Source organism: Musca autumnalis, unplaced genomic scaffold (genome assembly GCF_047663935.1).
Source record: "Musca autumnalis isolate F117 unplaced genomic scaffold, ASM4766393v1 scaffold_2, whole genome shotgun sequence".
Classification (NCBI taxonomy): Eukaryota; Metazoa; Arthropoda; class Insecta; order Diptera; family Muscidae; genus Musca; species Musca autumnalis.
In genome coordinates, this window is record NW_027411755.1 from 181,048,397 (window position 1) to 181,071,495 (window position 23,099).

Below are 23,099 nucleotides of genomic sequence, written 5' to 3' on the forward strand. Positions count from 1 at the left end.
CACGTTTGGATGTAAGGTCAACAAAATATGTTTGTAAAAAATTCACGTTTGGAAATAGGGTCATTTTTTTTAATTCATGTTTGGATGTATCGCAATAAATATATATTTTTTTTAAACCCACTTTTGGATGTAAGGCCAAAAAATATATTTGTTTAAAAAAATTCACGGTTGGGTCAACAATATTTTTTTTAAATGTCCACGTTTTGATTTAGGACCAAAAAATATTTTTTTAAAAACAATCCACGGTTGGACTTATGGTCAACAGATATTTTTTAAAAAATCCACGCTCCACTTTAATAAAATTTCCATCGACTGTATTCACATGATATTAAGTGGACTACACATGTCCTGACATTCACATCTGTATGATGTTCTGGTCTACATAGTTGGTGGGGTGACTTTTTGCGACTTCCTCATGTCACTGTTCATGTGGTTCACAGTGGGAAAAATAAACAAAATATGTTGTGTTCTTTTTATTTATTTCTAATTATTAAACATGTACACACTACTGTATAAAAATATATAAAAAAACGTAAAATATTATAAACAAAACACAAACATTTACAAACGATATTTGGCAGCTCTCAACAATGGATACTTATCACCATTGCACAATCCACGGAAATCATCATAACTCAAATCGAACATTGACAAACCACCTAAGCCCTTGGCATGAACATAGCTGGCCTTATTTGCCGCCGTTTCAGGATCTTCATAACTGATCCATATGCCATGATTACCATCACCATCGGCTAGACGGAAGGCATAGGTACCATAACGTTTGGTTGGATCACTGACACGTGTTAGAGGAGCATCAGCGCCCTTAAGGAAGGCGTTGGAAGGATTTGGTAATTTTGCACAAATTTCAGGCCAACTTAATAGACCAGGAGTTTGACTTTGCATGCCAGCTTCAGCGGCACCTTCAGTTTTGGGCACAACAGGAGCACCACCACTAGCACTGGAGTCAGATGTCAATTTCCAGGCACGACCATATGTGGCCATACCCAAAATAAGTTTTTTGGGTGGACATTGATTGTGGAGCCAATAGGCCATTTGGAAATCGGCATTGTAATGGCCTAAACGATTCTGATCGTATAGTTCGTATAAGGGAGCGGTGTAGTCAGCCTCTTCAGGGTTGCGTTCTGGGGTGAGGAAATCAAAGGCAGCAATGTTGATTAGATCGGCAAAACCGGATACAGCTGGGACATCAAAGTACCCTAGAAAGAAAAAACAAAGAAAGTTAATTTATGGTGGCCCAAACAATAGCAGGTTACCCTAGACTTACATGATGAGTTAACATTTGGCAAGACCGTCAGCGACAACATATAACCATCGGGCCTTAGGGCATTCTTCAAATCTCTAACCAAAGCTGTAAATTGTTCCTTGTGTTCTTCGGCCTTGGGATCAACAACGAAATCTCCGGTGAAGATTTTCTTAAATTTCTTCCAAACTAAACCAACATCCGAGTGCACTTTGCGTGGCTTATTTTTGGGGAATTGATAAGCCAAATCAATGCCATCGAAACCATATGAACGCACCAATGAATAGGCCGAGTTAATAAATGCTGTCTGACGTACACGTTCACCTTCCAGCAATTCAATATATTTATTAGGATGTTCAGGATCGATGTCTTTATCACCGCCAATGCTCAGAAGAACCTTAAGGTGTGGGAATTTCCTCTTCAAAGCGGTAACCTCGGAATATTGGTGTTTGGAAATATCCAAATCTTCGTGTAAACTAAAAGCTTGATATGTACCAGGTTTGATGCCGCAATAACCGTAGACCAAGTGGGTACAGAATTGTAGAGCAAGTTCAAGATCAGGATTCAGCAATTTACCCAAGCCTATAAGAGAGATGAATAAAGAAAAACATTTTATTTAGAATAGAGTGGTTATAATCTTATTGAAAAAAATTAAAAATGTTCGCTGTTCTTTACAATATTCTTCATAAATTGCACTTTTAAAATGAGAATTGTATTTAAATAGCCCATAAATCTGGCGTTTACCGAATTTTAAATCTAAATCACACCAAAACCGAACAAAATAGTCACTGTTCTTCTATAAAAGAAGCTACTGCTTTTCTATGGTTGGTTATCTTGGCAACCTTTCCCAAGAATTTCAGCCATGTAAAACTTCTCTAAAAGTGGTATCGTCAGACTCGGCGACGACAGCGGGTTCTTTCGTACCGGATTGACCCGAAACCATAGTGTTTCGGCCAGCGGCTGCCAGCAACAAACCTGTGTTTCATGTAGGTTTCTATGCTGCTACAACAACAACAAAAATATGATATTAAGAGTTAATATGGGTCGTGTGTACTCATTGGTATGAGAGAAATCTGCCTTGCGCTCTCCCGTATGTATGTGGAACTAGTATGTTAGACCTCTTCAAACATAAGAACTACTGCACTTCTCAAAAATTGTCTATTGAATGAGCTGTTGTTCTATTTAAGAATAGCTACCCCACTCCTACTTCAATAAGAAGAGCTACAGGACTTTCACAAAATAGCTGTTGATTTTCTACAAGTAGAGTTGCGGCTCTTCTATAAGAATACCAGCTGTTCTTCTATTGCAGAAAAGTTATCTCTTAACTTATTAGCGAATATACATGACATAATCTTGTAATTGTAATGAACTTAAGCCTTGGTAGGTATGATTAAAATTGGCATTCCGATTGTGACACATCGAAATGTTCGTCGGAGACCTTGAAAATATATTCTTGATCAGAATAAAAATCTAAGTCGATATAACCATGTTCGTTAGTTCTTCCCTCTGTCGGTTGAAATCAAGATACACCTCGTAATATTTAAGATATTTGGTATTGAAAATGGGCTATATCGGTCCACACGCAGAGAAAAAATAATAATAAAGTTCGAGGACATCGAAGCCGCTCCACATCCGATATGTCTGAAGAGTCTTTACCGAAGACGAAACATGCATGTCACATAGTGGTGGGTGTGTGGGTTCGAATCGTCGGCTTTCCTTTTTCACTTGCATAATAGATCATAAAGCTCGATTAAAAAAATAAAAAATTAATCTTAAAAAAATGATCTTCGCCTAAAAAAGGCAAAAATTTTCAAATAAATAAAATCAGCTGAGCCAGGCTGGGGTTTGAACCCCATGAAAGCACAACTAAATGGGAAAATCCTCATTGTTGTTGTAAAATACAAAACAAAAATGCATTTGAAAGAAGAAAAGTTCGAGGACATCGAAGCCGCTCCACATCCGATATGTCTGAAGAGTCTTTACCGAAGACGAAACATGCAAGTCACATAGTGGTGGGTGTGTGGGTTCGAATCGTCGGCTTTCCTTTTTCACTTGCATAATAGATCATAAAGCTCGATTAAAAAAAGAAAAAATATGATTGATATAACAATATTCGAGCAGCAAAATATGTATTGTAAAGACATTGTTAGATTCCGTATATGGTATTGTGACTCCAACAATCGTTTTTTCAATTTCAACAATAGTTTTTGTTAAATTCAAAAATAGTTTTTGTCAACTGAACAATATTATTCTCTTTTCTTTGACAATTTTATTCTCTTCTATCGGTATTCGATGTCGTGGTGAAAAAACAACATTTATCGAGCGTGTTGGATGTGCGATCGTTCCGGGGACCACCACCTTGTTGCAGCAAAGGTGCGTACAAAATTAAAAGTAGAAAATAAGGTACGAACAGATACGACTCGGAAATTGGACATCGGTAAGATGCAATCACAACAGATTGCCACATCATATTCCACACTACTGACCCAATTGCTTAATCAAAGCACTCATCGTCCCGACAACATATCACCGCAATGGCAAATTATTGCTCACTCCATGCAAAATCCATACTTGGATTCCAGAGACCTCCACCAAGGAACCCATGGTATGACCAGAAGTGTCGTGCTGCTACTGAAGAGAAAAATGCGGCATATAGGGCTACTTTATAATCAGCTGCAACACGGTGGGCACGAAAGAGGTATCGGGAGAAAAGGAGGGAGGAGAAACGTCTTTTCTGCTGGAAAAAAGAGAGATGGAAAATCGGGAGTGTGAAAAAAATCGAGATGTGCAGGAACAAAAATAAAGTCCGTAAATTCGACCAAAGAGTGAAACTTCAAACTGTTGGCTTTGGTACAGGCACATCCTCCTCTAGGGACTAGCAAGGTAATGGTAACTGATGCAGAATGTGTGCTAAGGTAATGGAAAGAACACTTTTCCAAACTGTTGGTATCCACTAGTACCGAAGACGACGCAGATACCCCAGATCCAATCCCAGAAGATGGTATTGAATGTATACCACCCGGCTAAGATGAGGTAAAGACATCAATAAACCGGCTGAAGAACAATAAGGCAGAAGGAGCTGATGGCCTACCGGCCGAGCTGTTCAAAACCGGAGGCGACACGCTGATAAGGTGTATGCATAAGCTAGATAGCACCATCTGGCAGGGGGAACTCGTACCCGACGATTGGAACCTGAGCATCCTGTGTTCCGTCCACAAGAAAGGAGAAAAGACTGTATGCTCTAACTATAGGGGCATAAGTCTTCTTGCTATTGCCTACAAGATAGTGTTAGGGATATTTTTCGAATGACTAAAACCTATGGTCAACGTAATAATTGGAACATACCAATGCGACTTTAGACCTGGCAAGTCCACCATTGACCAGATATTTACCCTGTGGCAAATCCTAGAGAAGACCCAAGATATGTCGATCGACGCGTACCACCTTTTTGGCGATTATAAGGCAGCCTTCGACAGCCTCCTATGCGCAAAGGTATTCCAAGCCATTTCTGAATTTGGTATTCCCGCAAAGCTCATACGGCTTTGTAAAATGACTTTAACTGACACTCGATCCGCCGTTAAAATAGTAAAGAACCTCTCCGAACAGTTCTATACCAAAACAAGTAAGAAAGGCGTTAAGTTCGGCCGGGCCGAACTTGTTATACCCACCACCACAAGTTGTATTGAAGTAAAATGGAATAATTAGTTTCCTTTCGTGTATGAAGAAGACTTAATACTAAATTTCGGCAATTTCGGTAAAACAATGTGAGGCACCATTCTATGGGGGCTATTTCAAAACGTCGATCTATACAGACAAATTTCTGACGGAAAGTTTTTAGGCTCAAAGAAGACTAAATACCAAATTTCCTATATTTCGGTAAGAGAATGTGGCTAAAACTTAAAATACCGAAAATCAAGAAGTACAAAATTAAAAGTAGAAAATAAGGTACGAACAGATACGACTCGGAAATTGGACATCGGTAAGATGCAATCACAACATATTGCCACATCATATTCCACACTACTGACCCAATTGCTTAATCAAAGCACTCATCGTCCCGACAACATATCACCGCAATGGCAAATTATTGCTCACTCCATGCAAAATCCATACTTGGATTCCAGAGACCTCCACCAAGTAACCCATGGTATGACCAGAAGTGTCGTGCTGCTACTGAAGAGAAAAATGCGGCATATAGGGCTACTTTATAATCAGCTGCAACACGGTGGGCACGAAAGAGGTATCGGGAGAAAAGGAGGGAGGAGAAACGTCTTTTCTGCTGGAAAAAAGAGAGATGGAAAATCGGGAGTGTGAAAAAATCGAGATGTGCAGGAACAAAAATAAAGTCCGTAAATTCGACCAAAGAGTGAAACTTCAAACTGTTGGCTTTGGTACAGGCACATCCTCCTCTAGGGACTAGCAAGGTAATGGTAACTGATGCAGAATGTGTGCTAAGGTAATGGAAAGAACACTTTTCCAAACTGTTGGTATCCACTAGTACCGAAGACGACGCAGATACCCCAGATCCAATCCCAGAAGATGGTATTGAATGTATACCACCCGGCTAAGATGAGGTAAAGACATCAATAAACCGGCTGAAGAACAATAAGGCAGAAGGAGCTGATGGCCTACCGGCCGAGCTGTTCAAAACCGGAGGCGACACGCTGATAAGGTGTATGCATAAGCTAGATAGCACCATCTGGCAGGGGGAACTCGTACCCGACGATTGGAACCTGAGCATCCTGTGTTCCGTCCACAAGAAAGGAGAAAAGACTGTATGCTCTAACTATAGGGGCATAAGTCTTCTTGCTATTGCCTACAAGATAGTGTTAGGGATATTTTTCGAATGACTAAAACCTATGGTCAACGTAATAATTGGAACATACCAATGCGACTTTAGACCTGGCAAGTCCACCATTGACCAGATATTTACCCTGTGGCAAATCCTAGAGAAGACCCAAGATATGTCGATCGACGCGTACCACCTTTTTGGCGATTATAAGGCAGCCTTCGACAGCCTCCTATGCGCAAAGGTATTCCAAGCCATTTCTGAATTTGGTATTCCCGCAAAGCTCAAACGGCTTTGTAAAATGACTTTAACTGACACTCGATCCGCCGTTAAAATAGTAAAGAACCTCTCCGAACAGTTCTACACCAAAACAAGTAAGAAAGGCGTTAAGTTCGGCCGGGCCGAACTTGTTATACCCACCACCACAAGTTGTATTGAAGTAAAATGGAATAATTAGTTTCCTTTCGTGTATGAAGAAGACTTAATACTAAATTTCGGCAATTTCGGTAAGACAATGTAAGGCACCATTCTATGGGGGCTATTTCAAAACGTCGATCTATACCGACAAATTTCTGACGGAAAGTTTTTAGGCTCAAAGAAGACTAAATACCAAATTTCCTATATTTCGGTAAGAGAATGTGGCTAAAACTTAAAATACCGAAAATCAAGAAGTACTCTTCTATGGGGATATAGGAAGACGTGGACCTATACTGATAATACTCTTCTGGAATATTTTATAATTCGGTGGAATATTGAGGGCCAGAACGTTCAAAATACCGAAAATCGGGAGGTACCGTTCTATGGGGGCTATATGAAGGCATGGACCGATACCGACAAAGTTCTGGGGGAAAGTTTTATACAACCAACGTAGATTAAGTACCAAATTTCAGCCATTTCGGTGTGATAATGAATCTGAAACCTTCAAAATACCGAAAATCGGGAGGTACCGTTCTATGGGGGCTATATGAAGGCATGGACCGATACCGACAAAGTTCTGGGGGAAAGTTTTATACCACCAACGTAGACTAACTACCAAATTTCAGCCATTTCGGTGTGATAATGAATCTGAAATCTTCAAAATACCGAAAATCGGGAGGTACCGTTCTATGGAGGCTATATGAAGTTGTGGACCGATACCGACAAAATTCTGGGGGAAAGTTTTATACCTCTAAAGAAGACTACGTGTAAAATTTCAGCCATTTTGGTAGGATAATGAAACTAAAACCTTCAAAATACCGAAAATCGGGAGGTACCGTTCTATGGGGGCTATATGAAGGTGTGGACCGATACCAACAAAATTCTGGGGGAAAGTTTTATACTCCCAAAGAAGACAACGTACCAAATTTCAGCCATTTTGGTAGGATAATGAAGCTAAAACCTTAAAAATACCGAAAATCGGGAGGTACCGTTCTATGGGGGCTATATGAAGGTGTGGACCGATACCAACAAAATTCTGGGGGAAAGTTTTATACCCCCAAAGAAGACAACGTACTAAATTTCAGCCATTTTGGTAGGATAATGAAGCTAAAACCTTAAAAATACCGAAAATCGGGAGGTATCGTTCTATGGGGGCTATATCAAAACGTGGACCGATATATCCCATTTTCAATACCAACCATCCTGCAAGTAATAAAAACTTCTGCACCAAATTTGGACTCTCTATCTTTAAAATTGCGAGCTGTATCTTGATTTCAACAGACAGACGGACGGACTGACGGACGGACGGACAGACGGACATGGTCAAATCGACATAGAATTTTATGCTGATCAATAATATATATACTTTATACAAACGGAAAGACAAATTTAATAAACCCTCCATATGGTGGAGGGTATAAAAAGGTTTCAGACAAGGAGACAGCCTTTCGTGTGATTTCTTCAACATACTGCTGGTAAAGGTCATACGAGTGGTAAACGTTGAAAGAAATGGCACAATCTACACCAATAGCCACATGTTACTTGTTTATGTTGAAGATATAGACATCATAGGACGATCAGTAAAATAAGTGCTTGGTGTGTTTGAGAGAAAAATTCTTCGAAAGATCTACGGACCAATCTTCGTTTATGGTGAATATCGACGTCGTATGAACCACGAGCTGTATCTCCTATACAACGACATCAGTATAGATAAACATACTCGTATTGAAATTGCGTTGGCTAGGCCTTATCATAAGAACGAACGATGATGAACCCGCTAAAATGCTTATAAATGTGGACCACATGGCGGTGCACGCAGAACTCGCAGGCCAAGAAATCGATGGTGCAAACAAGTGGAAGAAGAGATGAACAGGTATTCCAGAGAGCGAAGCAACAACTAGAGAGAATTGGAGATATTTTCTTAATTCGGCTTATAGAACAAATGTTCTGTAATGGGGCAGCTAAGTAAGTAAGTATCTTACGAAAATAGCTGAAATTTGGTATTTAGTCACCTTTGGGGCTACCACACTTTCCCCCAGACATTTATCAGTAAGGGTCTACGAGTTGTTATAGCCCCCCATAGAACGGTACCTTCCGTTGCTGGACTTTGGTATTTAGTCCTCCTTGGGGTTACAAAAGTTTCCCTCGAAATTTGTCATTGTAGGGTCCACGTTTTGATATAGCCCAAATAGAACGTTACCTCCAAACTTTCGGTATTTTGAAGGTTTTAGCCACATTATCTTACCGTAATGTCTGAAATTTGGTACATAGTCTTCTTTGGGGGCTACAACATTCTAACCCCGGAATTTGCCAATATAGGTCCACGTGTTGATATTGCAACCATAGAACGGTATCTCCAGATTTTCGGTATATTGACAGTTTCAGCCACATTACCTCCACAAAATTTGTCAGTATAGGTCCCCGTTTTTATGTAGCCCCTTAAAACAGTACCTTCCGATTTTCGGTATTTTTAAGGTTTTAACTTCATCATATCACCGATATGGATAAAAAAGGTATTTAGTCTTCATCTTTGGGGATACAAACATTTGTTGCAGAAATTTGTCAGGGCAGGTCCACGCTTTTATATATATCTCTCCCAATTTTCAGTATTTAAATGTTTTAGTCTCATTATAACACCGAAATGACTGAAATTGGTATTTAGTATTCGATATGGGTATAAAACATGCCTACAGAAAATTTTGTGTATAGATGCACGTTTCAGTATACCCCCATAGAGAGGGTATTGCGGGTTCTCAGATTGGAAGGCACTAAGATGCAGCTCGATATGAAGCCTATTAGAGTATTAGTTTACTGTAGTGACTATAACATGGTATTTCGGATTCTAAATGGGTAGAAAAGCTCCACGAATAAAATAATCAATATACTCGCAACATGAAGGTAACTCCTGGTTTTATATATCTGTAGGTAGTACACTATGGCGGCTCAAAACCGAAAACGTTTCTTTTTTTTTTTTGAACACGAAAATTTTCCAAATTCCAATCGATGAACATTTTTTACAACTTCATTGTTTCGGTTGAAAAACGAATCCTACAAACAATTCTGAAAATCGGATCAGATTTGATAATAGCTATGTAGGGCCCAAAATATCGAAAATCGGCCCATCGAACTTATACCAAAATCCGATCCAATTTTCAAAATTTTTGTAGCATTCGTTTTTTAGCCACAAGTATGAACTGGTAAAAAATAGGCCGAAGTAAACGCCATTCTTACTTGTTATTAAATATTCAGGGCATTTATATGTATGTAATTGAAAGTATGCGATTTGAAATAATTCAAAATTAGAGTCCGATTCTAATTGCATTGAGAAATCATTGAAGGTAAATATGAGGTTGATCAGAAAGTTCAGCAGTTATTATAAAGTACTTGGCAATTCAAAATGTTATTAACAAAAATCTATTTAATATTAAACAACATACATATTAAATATCACCCGCTCATACTAATATTTACAACAACAAAACTAGACATAATGCCAAATAATAACTTATGGTTAAGACTACAACAAGCTAATTGAGCGGTTGGCACATGACTTGAATAACATCGTCTCCGTTGTTGTTATTGTATTTTAAATATAAACAAATCGGCCACAAAATGAGTCATAGAACATTTTTTGTTATTGTAAATAACCGGTGACTGGTTACGAATAAATAAACAAAACACAAAATTATAAAAAAAACAAGTAAGCAAAGGCTATAGTCGGACAGTGCCGACCATGCGATACCCTACACCACTACCCTGCGAATTAGCTTTCAGCAAATCAAAATTGCTTTTGGACAAATAAACTTATTGTAAGAAATAACTTTGTGGAGTCTGCTACAATACCACATTAAGTTTAAATAACAATATAATAATTGTTCCACAAACATCCCAGAAGTGGCTGGCCTGTAATCGAAACTCCGACCTTCAACGTGCAAGGCGGGTGTGCATACAATTGTACCAAGGTGGCACCAATAAATAAATTTACCAATGGAAATTTGCGGATGTTGAAATATAGCTCCACTCTTTGGCATAATATTATATTTTTTTTTGTATCTATTCTTTAAAAATCAGAAAATATAAAATTTCCATGTTGTGACATTTCTAATAGGGTGCCAGCGTGGTGCAATGGCATCAAATTTTCAACGGTGGCAAAATACCTCTCAGTAATGCTGGCGACATTTCCTGAGTATCTCTGTCATGAAAAACTTCTCTACAAGTTGTGTTGTTGTGTTCGGACTCGGCGATAAACTGTAGGTCCCATATCATCAGACAGCGGAATCCTATGCGAATGCATATATGGTTAGGAATGTCGTAGTAGTGTGATTAGACAAAAACTCGTTTTATAACAAAATAAAACGAATCTAAAAATGACCTTCGCCTTAATAAGGCAAAACAAAAAAAACGAATTAGTCTAGACCTATTTTTTGCATATTTTGATATATTTGCATAAAATGAACATATACTAAACCGTATACAATGATTTGTGGCCTAAATATCCCACCGAATTGACTGAAATTTTGAATTAAGTCTTCGTTGGAGGTATAAAACTCTCGACCTAAAATGCATCGCTATAGGTCCACGTCTTCATATAGCACCCATAGAACAGTACCTTCCGATATCCAATATTTTGAAGGTTGTGGCCTCAATATCCCACTAAAATGGCTGACATTTAGTATTAAGTCTTCGTTGGGGTATACAACTTTCCACCTGAAATAGAACGGTACCTCTCGATTTCGGCATTTCGAAGGTTGTGGCCTCAATATCCCTCTCAAATGGCTGAAATGTTGTATTAAGTGTTCGTTGGGTGTATAAAGCTTTCGGCCTGAAATTTGTCGGTATAGGTCCACGTCTTCATATAGCTCCCAAAGAACAGTAGCTACCGATTTTCTGTATTTCGAAGGTTGTGGCCTCAATATCCCTCCGAAATGGATGAAATTTGGTACTAAGTCTTCGTTGGGGGTATTAAACCTTCCACCTGAAATGTTTCTATATTGGTCTAGGCCTTCATACAGCTCCCATAGAACGATAGCTCCCCATTTTCGATATTTTGAAGATTGTGGCTGTGGTTACAGATTTCTCTGTTTATTGATTTGTCTGAAGAGAATTTTAAACAGAAAAAATGTACACATAAACATTTTAGAAGATATTATTAAAATATTTATTGCATACGAAAATATGAAAAATATATAAATTTTGCATATGCAAAAAATAATATTTGCATATGCACAATTTATACATTTTGCATATTTTTGCATATGTAATATATTTCGATTGGAATTTAATCAGAATTCAAAAATATGCCCAGTCCCAAAATTTGACAAAAATAGAGGTAGCATAAAATTCCGCTGTTTACATATCATTGAGCTAATATTAATCGGGGTGCACTCACTGATATGAGAGAAGGCTTCCTTGTCCCTACTGGGATGTTTGTGGAACAATTATATATTATACATTTCTAATAAATGTTCTTAAATTGGAAAATTGGCGTTGTTAACCCCTTCTGCTACATCTTTAATTTTTGGACAATTTGACAAGTAATATTCTAGGGCTCCACGCAATTTGCAAAAACTGGAAATTTCTCTGTAATGGTAGACACAATTTGTAGCATGGGAGGAAGATGTGGCTCTCTTCACAAAACTCATTATATATTAGGCAGTAGGCCCGTTATCAAGCACACATATTGCAATTTTCATCAGAGGAAAGATCAGTAGTTATTTTTCCATATATAGGCGACTTTGAAGGTGTATGCCCTCCAGGAATTCAAATATAGACCAAAAATAAAATGTTTTTATTTTTCGTACAAAAGTAATGGTACATTTCACCCGCTAAATAATATCAGATCGTCATCCAAAATTGTAGGCATCTTCTTCGACCTTAACCCTTACCTAGTGCAAAATTTGGTGACTATTGAGCTATAATTGCGACCTCTAGCGTGCTTATGATTACACTACAAGCAAAAAACTGGGTATATTAGGTTGTAACTCTGTTATCTGACAACGTAAATCAACAAAATTGGTATCAATGGAAAGCCAAAATTTGGCCTTCCAAATATTATTTACGTGGCCGGAATGTGTCTTCCAGAAATAAAGATATAACCGGTATATTAAAAATTTTCACAATTTTCACACAAAAGTTGTGGTCCATTTAACCATCTAAACATCATCCGATCACCATCTCAAATTGCAAGCATCTTCTTTGTCATAAACTGTTATCTAGTTCGAATTTTCGACGCGAGCGGGCTATTATTGCGACCTACAGAGTAGCTACAAAATCGGATAAAAATTATGTTTTTGGTCCATTTCACCCGCCAAATATTTTACGATCATCACCAATTAAAATAGCGATCTATTCTGATGTGAAACCGATCTCCACACCAAATTTCGTGACGATCGGTCCATAATTGCGGCCTGGAGTTTGATTACAATTTATAATGGACAGACGGACACACGGACGGACGGACGGACACACATCTCAAAATCGCTTTATCTCGCCTAGATATGAAGATTGGTATACCACATTGGGGGTCTCCGACGAATATTTCGCGGTGTTACATGAATTTTTACCAAAACAAACTTATAATACCCTTTCCACATAGTGGTGTAGGGTATAACAAGTAAGCAAAGGCTATAGTCGGACGGGGCCGACCATACGATACCCTACACCACTACCCTGCGAGTTAGCTTTCAGCAAATCAAAGTTTCTTTTAGACAAATAAGCTCATTGTAAGAAATAAATTTTTGGAGTCTGCAACCTTATCACATTAAGTTTAAATAACAATAAAATAATTGTTCCACAAACATCACAGAAGGGACAGGGCGTGCACCACGATTCATATTACAGCAATAGTATGGGACCTACTGTTTATCGCCGAGTCCGAAAGGCATGTCTTAAAACACCACCTATAGAGAAGTTGTACATGGTTGAAATACTCAGAAAATGTCGCCATCGTTGGAAATTTGATGTTTGCTGCCCGGGAATCGAACGCCCGACCTTCAGCGTGCAAGGCGGGTGTGCAAACAATTGTACCATGGTGGCACCAATAAGTCATTTTAGAACGGACATTTAGTCTGGACCTAAGTTTTTGCATATTTTGACATATTTGCTAAGCCATATGCAAGACTTTGTGCCCTAAATATCCCATCGAATTGGCTGAAAGTTTGTGTTAAGTATTCGTTCAGCACAATTTTCGACCTGAAATTTATCGGTATAGGTCCGATACCACGTATTTTGAAGGTTGTGGCCTCAATATCAAACTGAAATGGCTGACATTTTGTATTCAGTCTTCGTTGGAGTTAAAAAAACTTTCCACCTGAAATTTGTCGTTATACGTCCACGTCTTCATATACATAGCTCCCATAACCAGAACCTATCGATTTCCTGTACTTTGAAGGTTATGGTCTCAATATCCCTCCGAATTGGCTAAAATTTGGTATTAAGTCTTCATTGGGGATATTAAACTTTCCATCTGAAATTTGTCTGTATAGGTCTAGGCGTTCATATAGCTCCCATACAACGAAAGCTCCCCATTTTCGACATTTTGAAGATTGTGGCTCTGGTTACAGATTTCTCTATTTTATTGACTTGTCTGAAGTAAATTTCAAACAGAAAAATGTACACATAAACATTTTAGAAGATATTATAGAAATATATGTAGCATACGAAAATATGTGAAGTACAGAAATTTTCTATATGCAAAAATGATATTTGCATATGCATAATTTATACATTTCGCATATTTTTGCATATGTGATATATTTCGATTGGAATTTATTTAGAAGCCAAAAATATGCAAATTTTACAAAAATAGGTGTTGCATAAAATTCCGCTGTCTACATATAATTGAGCTGATATTAATCGGGGTGCTCTCATTGATATGAGAGAAGGCTCCCTTGTCCCTACTGGGATGTTTGTGAAACAATTATATACAGTACATTTTAAGAAATATTCTTAAATTTGAAAATTGGCGCGGTTTAGCAATTACTGCTACATCTTAAAATTTTTAACAATTGGACAGGTAATATGATAGGGTTCCACGCAATTTGTAAGAACTGGGAATTTGTCTGTCATGATAGAGAAAATTTGTAGCATGGGAGGAAGGTGTGGTTCTTTTCACAAAACTCATTATATCTTATGTAGTAGGTCCGTTACCAAGCACACATATTATTGCAATTTTCATTAGAGGAAAGACCGGTAGTTTATTTTTCATATATAGGCGACTTTGCCGGTATATGGCCTCCAGGGATTCAAATATGGACCAAAAACAAAATGTTTTTATTTAGCATACAAAAGTAATGGTCCATTGCACCCGCTAAATAATATCAGATCATCATCAAAAATTGTAAGCATCTTCTTCGACCTAAACCCCTACCTCGTGCAAAATTTCGTGACTATTGATCTATAATTGCGACCTCTAGTATGCTTTTGATTACATTACTAGCAAAACACTCGATATATTAGGCTGTAACTCTGTTATCTGACCACATAAATCAACATAATTGGCATTAATTGAAAGGGCAAGAGTTGTCCTTCCAAATATTATTTATGTGGGCGGAATGTGTGGTCCAGGAATAAAGATATTACCGGTATATTAAAAATTTTCACAATTTTCACACAAAAGTTGTGGTCCATTTAACCCTCTAAACATCATCCGATCACCATCTCAAATTGCAAGCTTCTTCTTTGTCATATAATCTTAAATTATTTAAAATCGAGGCGATCGGACTATAATTGCGACATACAGAGCCGCTACAAAATCGAATAAAAATTTTGTTTTTGGTCCATTTCACCCGCTTAATATTTCTCGATCATCACCAATAAGAATAGGGATCTATTCTGATCTGAACCCGACCTCCATACAAAATTTCGTGACGATCGGTCCATAATTGCGGCCTGGAGCGTGTTTACAATTTATAATGGACAGACGGACGGACGGACGGACGGACAGACACACATCTCAAAATCGCTTTATCTCGTCGAGATATGAAGATTGGTATACCACATTGGGGGTCTCCGACGAATATTTCGCGGTGTTACATGAATTTTTACCAAAACAAACTTATAATACCCTTTTCCACTTTGTGGTATAGGGTATAATAATGAAATGCAAGTCGAGTATTCTCATTCTAATGTCAGTTATTGTTCTTTCTACTGCTATCCATAACAATTGACCAACCGGCAGCGAAACAATTAAATTTTGTTTTGCAAATTCAAAGCTGAGTTTCATTTTCAATTGCTGACGACGACAAAGTCTACTCAAAAACTGGTAATGAAATTGAGAGTGTAAAAGTTTAAAATTAGCGGAAATGATGGTCTTGATCACATCACAAACTAGTTTATGAGTTTAATTTATTCTGACTGACAGTAATTTATAGGTTGTGGGTTTGTAACCAAAACCACAGTGCCAATACCACGCGTGTGTGTTTCAAAATGATGTCAACAAATTGTAATATAAACAGAAATAAAGAAGGGATGAATTTTAAAGTAGAGCTTTTAAAATCTAAAGGGCTTCATAAAGAATACTCCATTAAATCTATTTTTATATCCTTTACCATAAGATGAAGGCTATATAAACCCTTTGAACTCCGTTTTTTCTGTCGAGATAAAAATATGTTTCTTATTAATTTCTAGTGGTTAGGGAGTTACCAAATGTTCCCTGTGGGCAACTTTGGGCCATTGCGGTTTTAAAACATGAGCAACGTTTGTTTCATAAGTATTTATACAATTATTATATTTTCATTATTTATTATATTATTATATTAAATTATTTACTCATAAACTGATGAGTTCATACAATTTTAGAAGAAGATTGATCCATATTTATGACATATAATTCCCAAAGTAGGAATTTTTGGGGTCAATTATGGTGTTCGTTTAGTTTGGAAAGCTCATATAGATTTTTTATTGAGTTGGGACTCTGTAACTGATAATATTACGCTTCACCCAATAGATAAAATTATCAACGATATTTGAGCAGATTACCGCCTTATTATTTATTTAATTATTTAAATTAAAAAAATAGTTTAAAATTTGCTAAAAATTTAAAAGAATACCTCTTGGGTTTTCACAAAACTCATATTGATTGGTTATACTCATATTGACTGGTTATAACCCAACAAAAAAGTCACTACCAAGTAATAACTTTATTCAGTAAATTTTGGCAGTAGTAACTACTTCAAAATTGACAGTAAAATTCGTTATTTTTAATTGGGGATGTCATAGGAAGGAAATACTTCCTTAAATATGTTTTAAGTACATATTTAATAGTCGAAAAAAGCTAAGAAAACATACGTTATATTTTTAGAACAATTCTGTTTTTTTTTTCTTTTTTTGAAAACGACATTAGTCTAAAAATCAACATTATCAGGAGAGCAAAAACAATATTTTTTTTTAGTAATATTTGTACATGTCGATGATTTTGTTTTGGGTTTTTCTTATATATTCATATAAAGCATGTCAAAAACAAACGTTAGGAATAATCTTTTCTAATTTTTTATAAATGTAAGTTTTATTAGTTGTAGAAAAAGACACATTTATACTTGATGATGTTTTCTATGTAAAAGAGGCGAGGGAAATGGGGTTAGGGTTATAACTTTTTTGCAATTTTTGGAAATGTTAAAAATACCGCCACATAGCCGTGTAGAGCATGAAAACCCACTGTTAAATACGGTGTCATTTTTTCTCTATCGCGAAAAAAGTTTTCGCACCTAATGCATTGAAGTTCAGTAATGCATTATTTAATTTTATTTGTTATTATGACATATACGTTTATCGTATTAATTTATTAATAGTTTTAATCTAATTTAAAATCAATGTCGAATCATTCTGGACCAATTAGTTATCAGATCGCGATATTTCAGAACATTTAATGCTCCTTTGACAATATTGAAATTTTTGTTTTTCTTTATAAACTCCCGAATTTTATGTTTATATTTATTGTACCTATCGGACAAGAAAATATGTGGTCATTTGCAACGAATTCGCGAAAGTTACAGGCTGATTTTTTATGAATTTGCCTGTGAGAATTGTATTTGTTTTCAATAAATATTTACTCAAACAAAGCAAATTTAAATTTTTACATAGAAAAAATATCAAAAGGGCTTTAGTAACAGCAGTCGGTGCGGAAACTTTTTTCACCGAATCGAACTAAAACACACGTTTTCGTTATCAGAACAATATTCCGCACATGGTACTGGCGTGGTATTTTTTTGGTTATACCCCTAATGTACAATTGTATTGTTTTTCGGAAAAAATTATTTTACAAATAAAACCCAATCTTTATAGAAACATTTGATAAAAAATAAATAAAAAAGTATTATTACAAAAATGTTATCAATTTTTGTAGGTGATTGTCAAATAATGATCGAAGACATAAACTAAAACAAAATCTAAATATTCTTCATACTGTTATTTAGAAATAGTGGGCGGAATTATAAATTATTCATTATAGATATATAATACGCGTTTAGAATTTGATGAATTTGTACTTATTTATTCATTTTGTTGTACTGCGACTACATCACAATTATGTACTTTAGTAGTTAAATGCATGATTAGCAGTTCTTGCCGTTTTTTGGACCATGGATCTCTTTTTCTCTTTTCTTTTTTCATAAAAATTACGGGTATAAACTACATAAAAACAGAAAAGTAATATAAAGTAGCATGCAAACGAGCACATTTATTTTTACATCGTTTTCACTTGAAAGAGAATCAATAAATATTTTAGTTTTATTTTTATCCAAAATGCCCTAAGTCGTCTTGTGTCCTTTTATGAAAATGTTTGGGATTTATTGTTGCTTACGTCCAGAAAATAAGTTTATTATATATGTTATTTTATAAAAGGCCCACTTACGTAGTTTCGCCAAAAAATATATCAGTAACGGAACATTTTATTTCAAAAACGGAAAAGTGAAAGGGAAGCTCTCAGAAAGTACAACTCTACGTTAATAACTCAAAATTTTCATAAGTCGACTTATGTCGTTTTGTTTAAAAACCACAGAGTTATGCTCAACTACCTTCTTGAAGCTTCTCTTCCTCCTAACTTCTGTCAATTCACAGAGAGGTGTGAGATCCTTTTGAGAAAGTTTAAGCAGATCCCAAATATCTGAATTGCATTTCTTAATCATATGATGAAGATTTTGAAGAACTGTCTGTAGCTGTGAATGACTACCCAAAAACTCTGACATGCTTGAAGATTCTCTGGAAAAATATGAATCTCCAATAAGCTTTGCCCGAATCAACCTGTGCTGATGAGCGTGCGATCAAAGTTATGCAAGACTTAGACAACTCCTGCTGCTAAAAGGATAACCTCCCACTGAAATCCGTCATAAAAAATTGAGAGTAGGTTGGCTTAACCTTGTCCGTCTGTTTACAGGCTTGCTCTCGAACAGATTTACAGATTTGTAAATGATTTGGTCCTCGTAATATTTTATTAGAAGGGTAGCAGAAGATCTTCTTTTAAAATACCACAAAACATAGAACACCATGTTTACATATTTTAAATTAAAACTCATTGGTATAGGCGCTGGTTTAGTAACACACTCGACCTTCGAAGTACAACGTCGATATAGCCCCTGTCCGTCCTTCAGTCTGTCTATTGAAATCAAAATATAGCTCGCAATATTTAACCCATTTCGTCCTGAGACAATTTTTTTTATTTATTTTTTTAAGTAAAAAATACTTTTTTAGTGTAATTAGGACCCACTGGTGTCAAAAATCTACTCAAAACAAGTAAGAAAAGCCTATAGTCGGACGTAGCCGACCATGGGATACCCTATACCACTATCCCTGGACAATCGTTCTACACGGAACTTCTTTTCAATGATTGTGAAAATTTAATTATCAAATATCAGAGATGTAATGTATAATACTTATGACCAAAACCAAAAATTTATCTAGCATGACATTTTTGCAGCAGGAAAGGAACATTATTTCACACCCACTTATGTAGTACTACTACTTCCGTTGTTTAACCGCTACGTTATTGAAATTTTTACCAATTTCACACAAAAGTTTCAGTCCATTTAACCCGCTAAGTATTATCTGATCTTCATGTTGGTTTCTACGCTTCTTCTTCATCATAAACTCAAACTTTGTTTAAAATCTTGCGGGTTATTATTTTGACCTACAGATCCGCTACAAAATTAGTTAAAATTTTGTTTTTTGTCCTTTTCATCCCCTGAACATTTCACGATCATCACCAAAAACTAATCATTTCTATTCTGGCCCGAACACAATCTCCTTAAAAAAATTGTTACAATCGGTCCATAATTGCTTGTTTACAATTTTTAATGACGGACACACATCGCTAAATCGCTTTATCTCGTCAAGATGTGAATTTTGGCATACCAAATAAGGGGTCTAGGACGAATATTTCGTGGTGTTACATAAACTTTTGGAGAGACAATATGCAGCATGGGATAAAAATGTGGTTCTCTACACAGAACCCATTATATATTAGGCAGTAAGCCCGTTTATTGCAATTTACATCAGAGGAAAGGTCAGTAGTTTTTTTCCATATGTAGGCTACTTTGCGAAATATATATGTCCTCAAGGAATTAAAATATCGACCAAAAATAAAATTTTTATATTTTTCATACAAAAGTAATGGTCCATTTCCCCCGCTAAAGAATATCAGATCATCATTCAAAATTGTAGGCATCTTTTTCGACCTATACTCTTACCCGGTCACAATTTCGTGACTATTGATGTATAATTGCGACTTCTAGCGAGTTTATTATTACACAACAAACAAATAACGGAATATATTAGGCTGTAACTCTGTTATCTGATCATGCACACCAACATGATTGGCATCAATTGAAAGGTTAAGCGTTCCACTTTCAAGTATATCTCACTTGTCCGGAATGTCACTTCCAGAAATTAAGATATAAGCTGTATATTAAAATTTTTCAAAATTTTCACACAAAAGTTTTGGTCCATTTAACCCTCTAAATATTATCCGATCGCCATCTCAAATTGCAAGCTTCTCCTTTGTGATACACTCTTACCTTATTTAAAATTACGCGTTGATCGGACTATTATTGAGACCTACAGAGCCGCTACAAAATTGGATAAATATTATGTTTTTGGTCCATTTCACCCGCTAAATATTTTACGATTATCACCAATAAGAATAGGGATCTATTCTGATCTGAACCCGACCTCCATAAACAATTTCGTGACGATCGGCCCATAATTGCGGCCTGGAGCGGCTGACGAATATTTCGCGGTGTTACATGAGTTTTTACCAGAACAAATTTATAATACCCTTTTCCACATTGTGGTATAGGGTATAAAAAAATTCAGATTTTTAGTTTTTCCTATGTGTCTAGAAGTAAACATTCATTTAATTTTTGAATGAGAACATTTTCCAAGAGAGGTATTGAGTCTTCTTTGGGCCTAAAAAACAATTCCCCGGAAACGTGTCAGTACTGGTCCACGCTTTGGATTACCCCCCATAGAACGGTACCGCCTGAATTTCGGGGGTTTTCAGGGATTTTGCTACTTTATCCCAAATTAATGGTTGTAATTTAATACATATTTAGTCTTCTTTGGGGCTACTAAACTTTCCTTCAGAAATTTGTCAGCACTGGTTTATATACTGTTTTATATGTATAGCCTCAGTAGAACGGTACCGCCCGATTTTAGGGGTTCTCAGGATTTTAGCCATACTATCCTACAGAAATGGCTGACATTTAGTATAATATGGGATTATAATAACTTTTCCCATAGTTTGTCAGTACATTTCCAGTGTTCGAACAGTCAAATTTACACATACATATGTAAGGTCGCGGTTGCGCATGTAAATCGTGGTCTTTACATTTTATGAAGCGGTTACATATATTTGCAGTAATTCCCCATGATTACTTTTTAAATTTAATTTTTTTTTTTAAATTATTTAAACAGTATCCAAAAATATAGGTTCAAAAAATGGGAGGGGATTTTTCAAGGCAAGATTTTTTGATAAGTCCCATAGAACTATACCGCCCGATTTTTGGTATTTTTTAAGGTTTTAGCAGAATTATCACACCGAAATGACTGAAATTTCATAGGAAGTCTTCTAATCAATCCACGGATTGATATAGCACAAATAGAACGGTACCTCCCGATTTTCGATATTTTTAAATTGTTTACCGTTCTTGAGGTATCGTGATATAAGTGTCAAATTACACATTTGAAGAAGTAAGCCGCGTAAGAACATCATGAGGCGGAACGGTTGAAATAACGTCATGTATTAAGTATTTCTATAAGCTTTCAAGCGATACCTACTTTGTAGTAATAGGTTCAGTAGAACTGAATTCGGTTTTAAATATGGTCTTTCGAGTTGAATAACCGGCGAACCAAATCCGCCGCCCATGAAAATTATACATTTCCGTAATCAGCGCAACAAACCCTGCCTTTTGACAAAAGTTAAGCAAAAATCAGAGAAAAAAGGACTCTAACATGGAATAACTCTACGAAACACGTTCCGACTTTGTTGCACTTGTTTTTAAAGATATGTATAATTTCGATCTTTAAAGAAACATATATTCTTTTTGGGGGAAGGGTCAGACCCGTTTACTCAGGTTATGTTTGCCGTTTCACATGAATATTTGCGTATTTTCCTTATAAGTCCATATAAATGATGTGTTTTTTTAGAACCGCTATATCTCAAGAATAGTTCTTTCTATAAAGACCAAACTTGTGGAGAAGTTTTCCGTCTACAATATTTGCTCTAGTCACTTTTTGATTCGACCCACATGGGAATGATTGCGACTTTTAGGACATTGCTTCTAATGGTAAACCCTAGCTCTCCACCAAAACACAGATTTGTGGGAATTTTTACTATTTCAATGTCTATGTTGACTGTACTATGTTCAATAGCTCGTAAACGTGAATAATATCAATTTGTAATAAATACAGAACCCTTAGTCCGAGTTTTTACTAGTGTAGGATCCCTAGATTTAGTTAAAAACATTAATGAGTTAAAACACAATACACTCACTATAGGTTATCACAACAAAACAAACAGAAGCACATTTTACCTTCTCGTATAAAACTGCCCGAATCATAATAGCAAACCATATTGGCGGCTGTAGTATTGGCAGCTCCATGGATGCCGCCTGCAAAAAGAGATAACAGCAGAATCACCAACAACTTCATGGTGATCGAGATACGCAATGAAACTGATCACAGATTTACAAAAACAACAATCTCGAATTAAAATAAAAAAGAGACAAATTAAGGCAAAACACAACCGTTGTGTCCAAATGTTAAAATGACACTAAAGATCCAAGAAAAATCCCAAATGAAATGTAAATGTATAAGCTGCGGTAAACGGAGCATTTAATAGTTTTATTGTTGTTATTTATTTCGAAACGAATGTTTTTTAAGAAGAAATCAAAACATTGCTTTAAATTCGCACTCTTCTCTCAATATTGAGTCAAAGCTTTTGTTTGGATAGAGTCAAGTCAACATTATTATGTTGTCAACAAAAGCCGAGAAGTACTCAAATCGAAAAAAATCAAAACAAACACAAAAGAATGATAACATAAATCTCATGTGTCAAAACGCCAGTGACAACAGCGCGACGTTGACGTTTACGACGACCAGAATCGTCGAGAAGATCACGTCATTGTTTGGGCAAAGAAGCTT

General features: G+C 36.2%; 1 protein-coding gene across 1 annotated transcript; it reads right to left on the reverse strand.

Annotated features, from left to right (window-relative positions):
• Positions 1-462: 462 nt before the first annotated feature.
• Positions 463-22,846, reverse strand: Idgf2 (Imaginal disc growth factor 2). The gene is made up of 3 exons (XM_073970197.1): positions 22,490-22,846; positions 1,286-1,843; positions 463-1,217 (listed from the first exon to the last, which is right to left on the reverse strand). The coding sequence occupies exons 1-3, from the start codon at positions 22,605-22,607 to the stop codon at positions 562-564; spliced, it is 1,332 nt and encodes a 443-aa protein (XP_073826298.1). The 5' UTR covers positions 22,608-22,846; the 3' UTR covers positions 463-561.
• Positions 22,847-23,099: the final 253 nt, after the last annotated feature.

Coding starts and splice junctions, on each gene's coding strand:
- Idgf2 (XM_073970197.1), bottom strand. CDS start 22,607: ATGAAGTTGTTGGTGATTCTGCTGTTATCTCTTTTTGCAGGCGGCATC. Junction 1,844..22,489: donor GGGCAGTTTTATACGAGAAG/GTAAAATGTGCT, acceptor TCTCTCTTATAG/GCTTGGGTAAATTGCTGAAT. Junction 1,218..1,285: donor GCCAAATGTTAACTCATCAT/GTAAGTCTAGGG, acceptor TTTTCTTTCTAG/GGTACTTTGATGTCCCAGCT.